General features: G+C 47.4%; 1 protein-coding gene across 1 annotated transcript; it reads right to left on the bottom strand.

Moving 5' to 3' along the window:
- Positions 1-2,030: 2,030 nt before the first annotated feature.
- On the bottom strand, positions 2,031-12,505 carry BPIFB4 (BPI fold containing family B member 4). Its single transcript, XM_054045937.1, has 16 exons — positions 12,436-12,505; positions 11,446-11,739; positions 11,274-11,367; positions 10,433-10,537; positions 9,507-9,650; positions 8,715-8,775; positions 7,481-7,541; positions 6,653-6,744; positions 5,978-6,172; positions 5,649-5,702; positions 4,783-4,953; positions 4,464-4,531; positions 4,257-4,299; positions 3,058-3,121; positions 2,483-2,559; positions 2,031-2,054 (listed from the first exon to the last, which is right to left on the bottom strand). The coding sequence occupies exons 1-16, from the start codon at positions 12,503-12,505 to the stop codon at positions 2,031-2,033; spliced, it is 1,617 nt and encodes a 538-aa protein (XP_053901912.1).
- Positions 12,506-13,337: the final 832 nt, after the last annotated feature.

Genomic DNA, 13,337 nt, shown 5'->3' on the forward strand with positions numbered 1-13,337 from the left:
GCTTTTGTCACAAAGGTGATGGACTAAACGCATCCCCCTTTTCGGTGGTCGTGAACAGACACGGTTATGCAAAGAGGTTGGCTGCTCTACACTTGCATATCGGGCCTAGAGTGTAGCTGCCAGACGCCTGCACTCTGACATTCAGGGCCACTGTCTGCTCCTCCCAGAGAAACAGCTCCTGCTGCACCCCGTGGACCGGGGGCTTGTAACCTTCTCAGAAATGTTTTCAGACACAGTTCCAGCCTAGCACCATTCTATCGAGGGCAATGTTCCTACCAGGTACAAGCTGGGTTAGTGGGACCTGATCAAACTACAGCCATGTGGGAAAAGGGAATTCCACTTGGTGGAAGATTTGGATATTTCAAAATTTGTTTTTTGTTCCAACGTGGAGTGAAAGGAAGTGGAGCCCTTGGCAGTCCTGGGCTCCTGTCTCAGGGGCAGTTTGCCCAGCAGGCTGCTGTGTCTCCATGCACCTTGGAAGCTGGGAGCCAGCACTCCCAGCTGCCCATCATCCCCTCAGAGAGTCAGGAAACCCTGGGAGTGCTGCACTGCAGCACCCCGCCACGGGAGCTGTGGAAGCCCAGGGCTCCCAGACAGCTGGCCAGGTGGGATGGCGGGGAGACAGGAGGGTGAGCTGGTAGGAGACGGAGCAGGGCGCCATTGGGATCCAGCCTGGCTCCATTCCAGCTTCATCGACATCTGGAGGACAAGAAAGATGCGAGAACATGCGGTGGGGGAGGGGCGCATCACCGAGGTCAGGAACTCCATTCAGGGATCCCTCTCCATTTTACTGGCAGACAGGGCCAACAGGCGCGTCTCTGTGGGGATTCGTGGGCACATCTGCAGCCATTGCGAGAGGATTTTAAAGTCATTTGAAATCTGCCAAGGTTTTCTTTGAACTCCTCCCCTCTGGCTCTCCCTGCTTTCTGGCCTCTTTTCTGCCCCAGGAACACATAAACCACAACTTCCCAGAACCTCCTTCTTCACTATTAGTGCCAAATTAGTGATTTTAAAATATATGGGGAATTAGCAAAAGATTAGTAGCTGGAATTAGGCAGCCTATGTGAAGGAAGATTTATTGCATAAATAATGCACGCAGTAACAAGCATCAAATCACTGGCTTGGCAAGTTCTTCCAGAAACAAGTCAGCTGCAACCTTGCCTCTCCGTGCCAACCACGTGCCCGAAACCTGGCAGAACTCTGGGTACCTCACAAAGTTTTGAAGAGTGGATTTTACATGAAGTGGCAATAACGATTTTGATGAGTTTCTGTTGTTCCGTGTGAGACTAGGAGGGGGCATTGATCTTGTGATCTCTCTTGTTCCAAAGTAAGTTACCAAAGATGATCACACTAATACAGGCCCTTTGCAGGAGTCATTCCTCCTGCTGTAGATTTTGGATGAGTTAAAATGCCTTGGGGCCCGAAACTTTGAACAGGGCAGGTGCACTGGACTGCAGCACTCGGCAGATAATTCCACCGTTTTGCCTTGTTCCAGTTATTTGAGAGACATGCCCAGTGTTTGGCAAAGCCCTGGATTTCTCAGAACATATTCTAAAGCGCTGTTGTGTAGTATTTTGATCACTTTGCTAATTGCCCTCAGCGTATATGTGATCAAACCCTTTGCAGTACAGAGGTTATAAAAGAGAACAACACTAACAGCTCTAGAGATGCGAAAAGCACTGCTCTGACTGCAGAGAAATCTGAATCTTTAATTAAAACAGTCACACGACAATTACAAAATATACAAGTATTTTCCAAACTCCCCCAAAACTATCAAGCCACAGTAAAGACTATTCCACATGTTAATTATCGGAAGCAAACCAGGTACATGTTGATTCCACTAAGTCTAGGCTTTAATCAAAGTAGCAACTGGTGGTACTTGGTTTTTGGGAAGGCCCAAGGTGTTGTTTCAATATTCCAGGTACGAAGAGAAACATTGTTCAGGCCTCTGCAGTCAAGCCGGAGCCTGTCTGTTTTTCAGGTGGGAGAGGTATAAATGTGAGGGACTCTTCCAATCTGGCTTCACTGACTCATGCTGATAACACAAGAAGATCCTAACAAAACAAGTAATCAAAAGTGCTTAGCTCAATTCCTTACACAAACAACATTATTTGTTTTTGTTGTTTCATACCCGGATCTATTCCTTTGCCTGATATTCCTGTCAGTGGAATCCACTATAGTGAACTTTCAGCAAGACTGACTGTGGGAAGACCTGACAACGTGAATCCCATTAAGGCCAGTTATGTGGGTCCCTGTAAGAACCTGGTGTCCTGTTCGTGTTGAGCAGAGAATCCAGTCAGTAAGGCGAGATGTTACCTTTGAAAAATTACGTTGTCCCTGCTCCAATGTTGGGCCATATTGAAACATTTTCTTTTCAAATAATGGACACAGTCTTTCTTGTAGCGAACTATTCTGAGAATCTAGAGGAAAGCAGGACTAATGAGATGGTACAGGAAAAACACTGCCGTGTCAAAACACTTACTTCAATGACATCAATATCAGCATTACTAAAGTCGATGTTCATCAGTTTGGGGAGAGGAATGCCTCCTCCTAACACACCTGCAGATAAGAACAGAAATCAGACTTAGCTTTCCAGGCTGACGGAAATTGGAGTCCTTGTTTAATTTCGCGCTCTGTTCTCAGCTCACTCAGTGGCAATTAGCCTCACTATGTTTTTTTAAAACGAACTCTCCATTCATTCAGATGACTGCAAGCAAAGCAGAGTTCTGTTGTGAGTCACGTCACCAGGACTTCATTGCTTTTGCAAAATATACTATGCTACTTTTTCTAGCACACTACGAAATAGCAGTCATCCAAATGGATGCACAAAGTCAATTCTGCAATGCAGTATGTCTGCTTTGTTTTATTATTGTGTTTCTTCCTTCACGGACAAAATTCAATCATCTGCCATGGGTCTCACCATCTTTAGTACAAATTAGCTCCAGTAGGTTCTACTGTGTGCAGCTAACGCAAATTGAAAACATATAAACCATTATATTGTGTACAGCTGAGTCTGCTGCAAATGAGCATCTGAATGAAAAATAAAGCTGTCCTTACTGTTCAGTGCTGGCAGGAAGGCAACATCAAAAATCTTGCCAACCAGCGACTCCCAAAGCGAGACCTGCATCAGGGACAGAAGTGATTTAATGGAGATGCTTATTCACTAAACGATGGACCAGGATTCAGATTTCAGTTACATGGGGTCAATGCGTCTCTTCTGGATTTAACTACAACAGAGTCTGGCCCAACGCCTACTCCAGAGTTCTGTAGCTCAGTCCCTCTTTGTGCTGCAGGATCAGAGTGCCGCACTGTTTCATGGATTATGCAGTCATTATTTGGTCCAAAATTAATGCCATTCCTTAGATCAATTGGCACTTAGCGCTAAGTGATTCTCTGCAATTAACCTTCTCTGGAAGTCAAACAAACTTTATCTTCAGTTAAGCTAAGAAATGAAAATCCTGTGATTGCTCCTGAATTTTCCTTCTGTCCTCTCTCTCAGAGTGCGATGTGTCTCCCCCATCGCTGGGGAAGCTAATGAGATGTTTTTAGCACAACTTATGGAGATCAAAACACCCCTCTTCTCTAAAGAATGAAAGAGATGGAAAACTAGGTGGAGAATTTAAGGCTACAAAGCAAACACTTTTCATTGTGGACAGGGCCGGCTCCAGGCACCAGCTTAACAAGCAGGTGCTTGGGGCGGCCAAGGGAGGGGGGCGGCACCTGCGGCAATTTGGGGGCGGCAGGTCCCTCACTCCCTCTAGGAGCGAAGGACCTGCCGCCGCCAATCGCGGCTTTTTTTTTTTTTCACCCCCAATTGCCGCCGCCGATCGCAATCGCTTTTTTTTTTTTTTTTTTTTGCTTGGGGCAGCAGAAATGCTGGAGCCGGCCCTGATTGTGGAATTAACGTAAGCATTAACATAAGCACTTTTAGTGATCAAAAGGCTTCAGGAATAGTAGTGAGTGAATTAAATAAAGGGTAATTACTGCCCCACTCACCATTGTCCCAATATATCCCAGTGTTAATAACACATTTATCATACCCACGTCTTATAAACAGTAATTTACAGTATTTGCATGAAGATTGCCCATGGATCATCCCATGAAATAAATCCATCTAGAGGCAATAGAATATATTGTATAAAAGTGACACCAATTTTACATTCTAATCAACCCTTGTCTTGCTAGAGCCAATATTGGTTAGCACGTGGCCTCCTTCAGTGGATTGCACACGGTGCTGAAGCAACCTATGCTCTTACATCAAATTTGCCAATGGAGGAGGAAGCCAAGGAGAGACGAGTCCTGCAGAGAAAGGAAAAGAGTCAATGAATTGAATTTTACCAGCAACTTCCAAATGGGCACATCTCTAAGAAGGTGCTGTGTGAATTAATACACAGGGTCCTTTTTCCTCCCCCTCCCACCCTGATCACTGAACTAAGGCCAAGACGTGATGAAAAGCTTCATACTTGTCAAGACTGACACTGATCTTCAGTTTGTTGTTTTCAACAGAGAAGTGGGCCAACAAAGCAGCATCCTGCAATTAGGAAACAAAAGTCAGTCAGTCAGTCTCGGAAGCTGCCTTTTTCCTGCCCTCACTCATGACGGCTGAAAGCAGCCGCTCATCTCGAGTGTAGAGCAGAGATGTGTGTGCCCTTAACTGGTGCATCCCATTGCAGAGGAATGAGAGCAGCAGATTTGACCCTCAAACAACAGCCCATTGACAGAACTTGTGTGACTGCAGAGGGAGTTTCAGTATTTGTGCTGTGGCTCGTTTTCAATACGTACAATATTTAGAACACACAGGGACTGGTGGGCATCATTGGGCTGGGAAACCAGCACTTCCGTGGTAGCAGTGAGTTGTATCCAGCCTTGATTTTTTTTCAAGGTCACCCTGGGAGTTTCAGGGACTGTAACTTTCAGCACCAGTGGCTGTGGCTCAGGGAACTTCTGGTAAACCTGTGGAAATTCAAGAACATAGGTGTGGAGTTCCAGGGAGCAGGATTGTAACACCTAGGCTGGGCTGTATTATGAAATCAGGGTAAGCAGGAATTCCGTACAATGCAGCTAGATTAATTTCAGTACATACAGGTAACTGTGAATAAGGGGGCCAGCTTCGTTATTGCTTTACTCCAGGTGCAACTCCATTGATTTAAATAGATTAAACCCGGAGTAATGCTGAGAAGAACCAGGCATAGTGAATGCATCAACCATTGAAGTCCAGGGCTGAATTGAGAGCATCACCTGCAGATCAGGGCCTGTAACTATCATGTTACGACAGATGGGGCAGCTCCATTGCGCCACCAGAACAGTGCAAAGAGGCCACCTCATAAGCCCAGCTCTAGTCCACTGTGTTTTGGACTTTAGAGTCTGATTTAAAGTCCACTGAAGTCAATGGGATTCCTGCCATTAGCTCCAGTGGGCATTGGATCAGGCCCTTAATAAGCAAGGGAAAGGAAGTGGATTTCTCTATCCTCTCTCCCCGCCCCCCCGCAAGGGACAGGAAGTGGATTTCTCTATCCTCTCTCCCCGCCCCCCGCAAGGGAAAGGAAGTGGATTTCTCTATCCTCTCCCCCTCCTCTCCCCTCCCAGTACATTTATGGCCCCCATCACCAGAGTATTTGTTGTAAAGTATAACGCTAGAACTCACTAACCGCGGGAACCAGGGCTCCAAGGGTCGATGTTGTTAGTGGAGGAAGCTCAGGAAACTGTGACAAATAAAGAAATAATTCAGTGACCCGTATCCATCATGTGACCCGTGTCTACCCCTTTCTTTGCAGCATTAACAACACACCTGGAGCGTTAACCAGATAATCCTGCATTTTTCATTTCTCTGCCTGAGTAAGTAGCATTCCTGGCGATTGATAATTTGCTGCTAAAACCTTATATACCCACTGCCATCCCACATTAGCCTATCATCTCTTCTTAATTCCAAAGCTAAAAAGGGTTAGTGAAGTCCCCACGTGGCTGGTTTGCTACTCACCATTCCATCCGAGATGTCTAGATCAAGAGCCCCTTGCTTCTGCAGGAGAGCTATCACAGAGCCAAGGAAGTTTACAGAGAGCCCAAGCTGGGAGGAGGCGGTGTCTGCCATCTGTGGCATTGGTGGCATGGGGACAGCTTCTGGTTTGCCCAGTGGGTAGTCAACGAGGCCTCCTGCTACCCGCCCAACTACAGTCTGAAAGCCCAGGAGAACGAGTTAGAAACTTCCAGAAATGCTGCACATGATATTTTTGTTTGATGCTAACTTTAGGTTCATTTGGTTAGGAATTGTCATGAAATAATTTCCCGTTTAACTAACTCTGGCTCAGAATCTGTTAGACGGCTGTTCCGACCTCTCTCCAGAATTGTATTAATTAAAAACAGGAGAATGGTAACAGCTGGTGTGATATAGGGTCTGATCCTGAGCCATTAAAGTCAATGGGAATTTTCTCCAATGGCTTCAATAGGAAGACGATCAGAGCACAGAGAGCACGACCTAAAGCCATTGTCGACGGGAGCCTTTCACACAGTGAACAACAGCTTCCAGTGAATTCACTGCTCAAGGGCTAGTGGGGTCCCCTAGGACTCCCCCCCCCCTGAACTGCAGGAGGATCAGTCACTGCAACGACAAGAAACATCACAGCCCATGGGTACAAATAACAAGAACAGGACTTACATTTAAATCAACTTCCAGAAACTGGCCAGTTACTAGCGGAAGGCTTGATACAGTATACTGGATGCTTCCCAGTACACCCAGGGGCACCAGGGCTGCATTGAAATAGAAAGAAAGCTAGTGATCATCATTTGGGTTTGGATGCAACTCTACGACCTAGCACCACTATCTCCCACAAACATCCCTGAGCTCGGGTGTTCGGAGCAGCCAACTCAAACACCCTGCAGAGAGTCCCAGAATGACTCTTGGCACCAGGCAGTACTGTGGATGGAGGCTCCAGGCCACCAGTGTTTTCCATTGCTGGAAGTGGAGGAGGACTCCAGCCAGAACAACCCTGAACACCCCCGTCCCCCCCCCCCCAGCACTGGGGTAGTCTGGTGCCAGACCCAGAGAAATCCACATCTCAGAAGTGAACAAAAACCGTGACCTTCTGGAAAGGGGATATCCAGATCCAACTCCAGATATTATCTTAGGGTAAATCGTGCCCCCACTTTGGTGAGTGCAGAGGTTGTCTGGCTAGTGGAGAAAGGCTGGGGAAAGGGAGGGATTTGGGGGGCAGGAGGGGGTGTATGCATAGGAGGCACTACCCTGTGTGAGTTGGCGTTCTGCTCTGTGCCTGACCCTATATGTAGTGTGCAGGGTCAGAGCAAGGGAGCTCCTTGAAGGTCTCATGTCGAGGGGCAGAGCAGGGTATGGATTTAATGAGCACCTTTTGCCCTGAGGATTCATTGTCTCCTCGGGTCTGTGTATTGTGCGAATAGTCCCAAGGGAACATGGGGAACGGACTTGGCGCTTGGGGAAAGAGAAGCAACGATACCACCAGAGACTTACAGTTCACGAGGCCCAGCTCATCGTTGACAAGGCCAAGGACAACATCGACCACCGGGCACAGCTGTAAGAGTCAATGCTTTGGTGAGGCGTTCCCAGGAACCAGGCTCTCGCTCAAAGTCAGACTGGCGAACGCAACTAACAGTGTAGCAACGTGTCCCGGACAAATCGAAACCCTTTAGTGCAGTGCCTGTGGCCAGACCCTTAGCTGGTGTAAATCAGCATGAATCAGCTGAGGATCTGGCCCCTGGAGCTTGCTACACGCCCTTCCCCATACAAGGAAAGCCACCATTCATGTTAATTACAGATGGGCCAAAGCTGGATCCTTGAATCCCAAGCCCTTCAGAGGAAGGGGACAGGGATTCACACACCCCAGACATTAAACTAGCCAGGAAGATTATTAAGAGCTATGAACAGCTTGAGTAAAATTGGTTCAGATACTCTAGCCCAGAATCTCAAAGGAAGGCACAATTCTTCCACCCACTGGATCTGAGCGTGGCCCATCCTGCATCGCCAGACATCCCAAACCAGCACTGCAAGCGCAGACAGGCAGCTAGACATGCCCTTAACAGACTTCTGGGATTCTGTAGGCACCGGGCATGGGGGCTTGATCCTGCTCAATGGAAACACTGTCACGGATATGAATGGGGCAGGACTGGGGCTGTGATGCGCATTTTCACAGGCTCCCTCATTGCTCCCTCAGTAAATTTGCCCCTTTATGTATCAGGCTCACTCTAAACTCAGAGTTTTCCAAAGAAGGGATGTTTTCAACAGAGCTGGTACATTCTCTGATACATCATTAGGGTAGAATTGGAGCTGGACCCAAACCAAAACTCTGGCCCCAAAGACCCTGAACTTTGAAGGAATGGTGGGTTTTGAATACAAGCCTAGGTCAGGATTGAAACTTTACTAATGGCTTCTGCTTTTATAACGGGTTGAACCAAAACCCTGGATCTAACCTCTAGGGTGTATGAAATCTGAATGCTATAGCCGGAACCCCTCTCTACTGTGGATTTATTCTCTTCTCCCTTCTTTGTGAATATTAGGGAGTCAGAAGGAGAATCAAGGAGCAAACTGTTTGGGAAAGGGCTACACTTTACATTTCTCAAAGATCGTCTAACAGAGGATAATTTTTTGAGAAAGATTAAAATATTTGCTTGTTTAAAACATTCAAAAGACATTTTGGAGCATGGCTGTAGTTATGTGAAGCACTAACATACTCTCTTTTTGGACTTACCAATTCAGGAAGCAATCTGTTAAGGACCCGCGCCAATAAATTATCCACAATTGGGAGCAGGCTGAGAAAAATAAAACAAGAGGATGAAAAATGTTGGAAAGGAATAAAAGTATCTTGTTGAACAACAGAACTATGGATTAATAGTACCCGATGAGTACCGGTGTGGACCTCTGGAAGTAACGGCCCTGCCAATAAGACAGCAGTATAAAGCAGTTACGTGCTTTGTGGAAGTTTTGATTTTGAATGCTGTGATGAACCAAATGCTCATCCCATAGAAGCAAACGAGAGGTTTGCCACTGAGCTGTATGTACTACGGTTTAACCTTTTTAAAGTATTCATGTCTTTAAAAGAAACTACCTTGTCCCAGGAGGGGACTGTGCTGTGTATGTGAAATGTTGTGTATCTCAGAACACACACAGTGGTAAAGGAATCCAAGAGAAGAATAGGAAATATAGACGTATTTCCTTATGGAATAACTGGAGCATCTCACACACCACTCTGCGGTAACTCTAGTAAGTGCCAACTTTTCCGTAGCGACCACTGTCTTGTAAATGCATATTGCGTAACCTCCAAATAATATTGGTTTTGTTAATTGCATATGTATGTGACCAGCTACATCCTTAACTTACCACAATGGTCACCATCACACATGCAAATTAGGCACAAAAATGTAAACACATTTTAATACATGCAGCTGCATTTGCAGTTCAGAAGATATGGCCCTGAAGGTCATCAGTGCATGTTCATAATACCATCAGCACTATGGTCAGTTTAAATACCTTTTGCACCTACCCTCTAAGGATTCTGATTTTAATACCATCGAGAAGGGTATCGCAGCTCTCAATCACCAGCTTGGGGTAGCCTGTGCCATCCATGGTCAGTCTGACTTTCGACGTGATGTTCACTTCCACTGCAATGTCAAGCAAACCTAGGAGGCTGCACAAGACGACAAGAGCAACGTCAAGACAAAGGATCTCCTCCAAGTGGAGACTGATGGACTCTGTCCCCAACCAGCGGCTGCCTCCTGATACGCAGAAGCCTCCATCCTTTCACCCTTGCCCAGGGATGGACGCAGTCCCACGGCAGAGCACAGGCACTGAAACCTGTCAGTGCTTGGATATGATGGGAAAGACAGGAGCTTGCTACCTAAAATGGGGAGTGAAGGTAGCACCATGGCCCAACCTCCTCCCCAGTATAGCTGGCCAGGGTAGAGGGCAGTGCATCCCCAACGTCCTTAACAGTGTGATGGAGCTGCCATGGCTCTGAGGCCAAACTCTGGCTGAGTCTGAGGGCTCCTCCTAGGCCTGCCTGCTGCATCAACGCCCGTCCCACATCCCTCTGCTTCTACTTCACTTCACAGGAGTTATAGAATCATAGACTATCAGGGTTGGAAGGGACCTCAGGAGGTCATCTAGTCCCACCCCCTGCTCAAAGCAGGACCAATCCCCAGGCAGATTTTTACCCCAGGTCCCTAAATGGCCCCCTCAAGGATTGAACTCACAACCCTGGGTTTAGCAGGCCAATGCTCAAACCACTGAGCTATCCCTCCCACCCTTAGAGTCTGAGCCCCTTGCGTCATTCAGTGACTTGTGTTTGACTGGCCTCGAAGCTGACACTTCCCTCCGGAATGATTCCCCACCCCCGGGTCAGGGGCTAGAGAATGCCCAGTGGAGGTGCTGATTTTACTAGCTGTCCGGAGTGAACGAGACCCTACTCACCTCTTACCATTGATTGCCACTCTAGTATACAAGTCCAGGCGGACTCCAATCCCTGGTAGGAGTCTCACAGATACTTTGGGGAGCGTTAGTTCCACAATTCTCAACCTGCAGGATGCAAAGAGGGATCGTGAGCAAGTGACTGACTGGGAGGGCAAGTCTCAAGAAACGACTTAGAAATGTAGCATACAAATGGTGTCTTCTGACCTCCTTTAAAGAGCTTTTGAACTAATGCATAACTGTTTCAAAACTGTTTAAAGATACATTGCTCTAGGGTTACATTAGCACTTTCTCTAAAACAAGGATCTCAAATGGTTAAACAAGGTTTTAAATGATGCCCTCTGTGCATAGCAAAATCATGTCATCAGAATAATTTTAAAATGCCTCCACTGAAGTAAAGTAAGTGCCAATGGAGACAGAACCTTAAGGAACCAAATTCTCTCAAAACCTAGCTCCCAACATACACATCTCTCAAGTCACCATGGGAACCTTGCAAACCCGGTGATAATTGGATAGAAAAATTATACCCAGTAGTTCAATGTAGCTCTTGCATTTGTGCACGCCTATTTGCTTCCTGCTTTCAGCTGGTAGGGGTCACAGAAGTACTGAAATGCTCTTCAATATACTATCCTGGATACAGGACGTTACTGCTGTATTTTTGACCCTTCCAGAAGCAGTGGAAATCTTGTGGGATTTCCAGCCCAATTTCTAAGCTAGAGAGGTTTCAACTCTGAACCTCCTAGAGTTTACCGGCTGCTCCTGAGCCGTACTACATTATTGCCCGTGACCGTGCAGTGGGCTCGTTGCCACCTCTGTGCAGAGACCTTTGCAGTGCGTTCCTTACCCTGTGAGCCCCTGGACGGTGCTGAGCAAACCTCCTTCCCCGAGGATACCAAGTAGACCTCCGTCACCCAGCAGACCTCCTTTTCCTAGCAATCCTCCAGCAAGGCCATTGGGGGGACTCCCTCCAGGAACATAACCACCAGCCCCAGGTAGGCCTCCGCCATAAGCATTGCCACCACCGCCAAGGAGACCTCCGCCACCACCTCCACCAAGCAGGCCACCTGTAAGCCCACCAAGCAGTCCACCACCACCACCCCCTCCACCAAGCAAGCCACCAGTAATCCCGCCAAGCAGCCCTCCTCCACCGCCACCTCCACCAAGTAAGCCCCCAAGTAGGCCACCACCGCCACCACCACCAAGGAGACCTCCTAGCAGGCCTCCACCTGCATCTGGACCTCCACTATCAAGTGGCACATCTCCGACTGCGCCTTGGAGGGCATTGCCTTGTATCAGCGAGCCTGTGACAGCTGGAAACAATGCACTGGGTAAGTATTCAGCAAATGGGAATCTGGCTTCTTTTTGTACCGTCTGCCTACTTTATTTTAACAAGGGAGATGTCAGGCCACCTATATCCACCTGAGCTCAAACCCTGGATGAATCAGAACTAATGAATTTTAGTTCTGACTTCTGAATATTCTCCATAAGCATGGTTACAACTGTTGCTTTGACAACACATTAGAATTCCTCATTTCTGTCATCGTCATGTCAGCAAAGGGAATTCTGGACCTATTTGACACTACGGGGATGGGCAGCAGCAGAAAGACCTCTCTGTGAAAGACAGAGCAGATGAATTTGCCTAGTGCCTGGATAAGCAGAATAACATTTCTTGCACAATCACAATAATCATGCACCCGGCACACGTCCCAACTGCGTGGCCTCACTGTGCAGGTCAGTAACTGTAGCATCTCTGTGTGCCTACACCTGGCGGGGGCCAGCCTCAAAGCGGGTAGCTATTGCTGTCATTGGATAACCCTCGGGGAGAGGCAAGTGACTGAGGCAGACGGGCCACCACTTCACTCTCTCATGGGCAGCCCTTGACTGCGCTGATGTCAGATCTGCATATTGCCCTCCATGGCTGGGGTGGGTTAGCTGGGTACTGTCCTCCCCATAGGAGCGTGTGAGCCAGGATACATGTAACCTGGCTTTTTGACATATCTGCCTACTTCTCTCATGTCCGCTTTTCCCACGTATTCCCTGCCGTACAAGCCTGGTGGTTTTTCCCTTGCCAGGCATCTCGCCTGCTCTAACAGGCCTTACTGCTTTATGTCTGCACAATAGTTTCAGCACCTCTGATGACTGCTATTATTCCTATTTCCATCTGTACCCCAAAGGTGACGTTCCATTGACTTACCATTGCCTATCACGCCTTTACCAACCCTGAGGACAGCGTCTGGTGCAGGCTGGCTTAGAGCTGGTGTAGGCTGGTTTAGAGCTGGTGTAGGCTGGCTTAGAGCTGGTGTAGGCTGGTTTAGAGCTGGTGTCAGCAGACCACAGAAGATGGCAATGCCCCAGCCCTTTAGCATCATGGCGTCTGTGCCCTGGTGAGAACATTTCTGGTTAGCAATATGCCACGTCGTAAAAGGGGAAGAAACAAAGCTGCACCATGAAGAGAACAAGGAGTCCCAGGGAAATTCAGGACAGGAAAATGGAGAAATAGATCATACACATGAAATGGAAAAGAGAGAAAGGAGTAAGGGGCCGAATTCTGCTCCCATTGGGCCTGATCCAAATCCCACTAAAGTCAATGGGAAGATTGCATTAACCATAATTACCAAAATATGGCATACTTATACCAGGATTGCAAAAGAAATTTAAAAATAAATAGCAAAAGTTCTTCGCAGCAGTATTGTAAGGACCATGAGCACAATGAAATCATTACAACTGTGCTCTCCAAAGACTAAAAGCACCTGTACCGGCCTCATTCCTTTCTTTACCTGACTTTATCCCGAGTGTGAAAGGTGTTATTCTTGCTTTGCTGAGCTCTTGATCAGCCAGAGGTTCGGTAGCTGTCCATAGCAGCCTTGTTCTCGCTGTGCTCCGCGTCTGAAAATATAGAAAAGGCAGG

The sequence above is a fragment of the Malaclemys terrapin genome, chromosome 12, assembly GCF_027887155.1.
Source record: "Malaclemys terrapin pileata isolate rMalTer1 chromosome 12, rMalTer1.hap1, whole genome shotgun sequence".
Taxonomy (NCBI): Eukaryota; Metazoa; Chordata; order Testudines; family Emydidae; genus Malaclemys; species Malaclemys terrapin.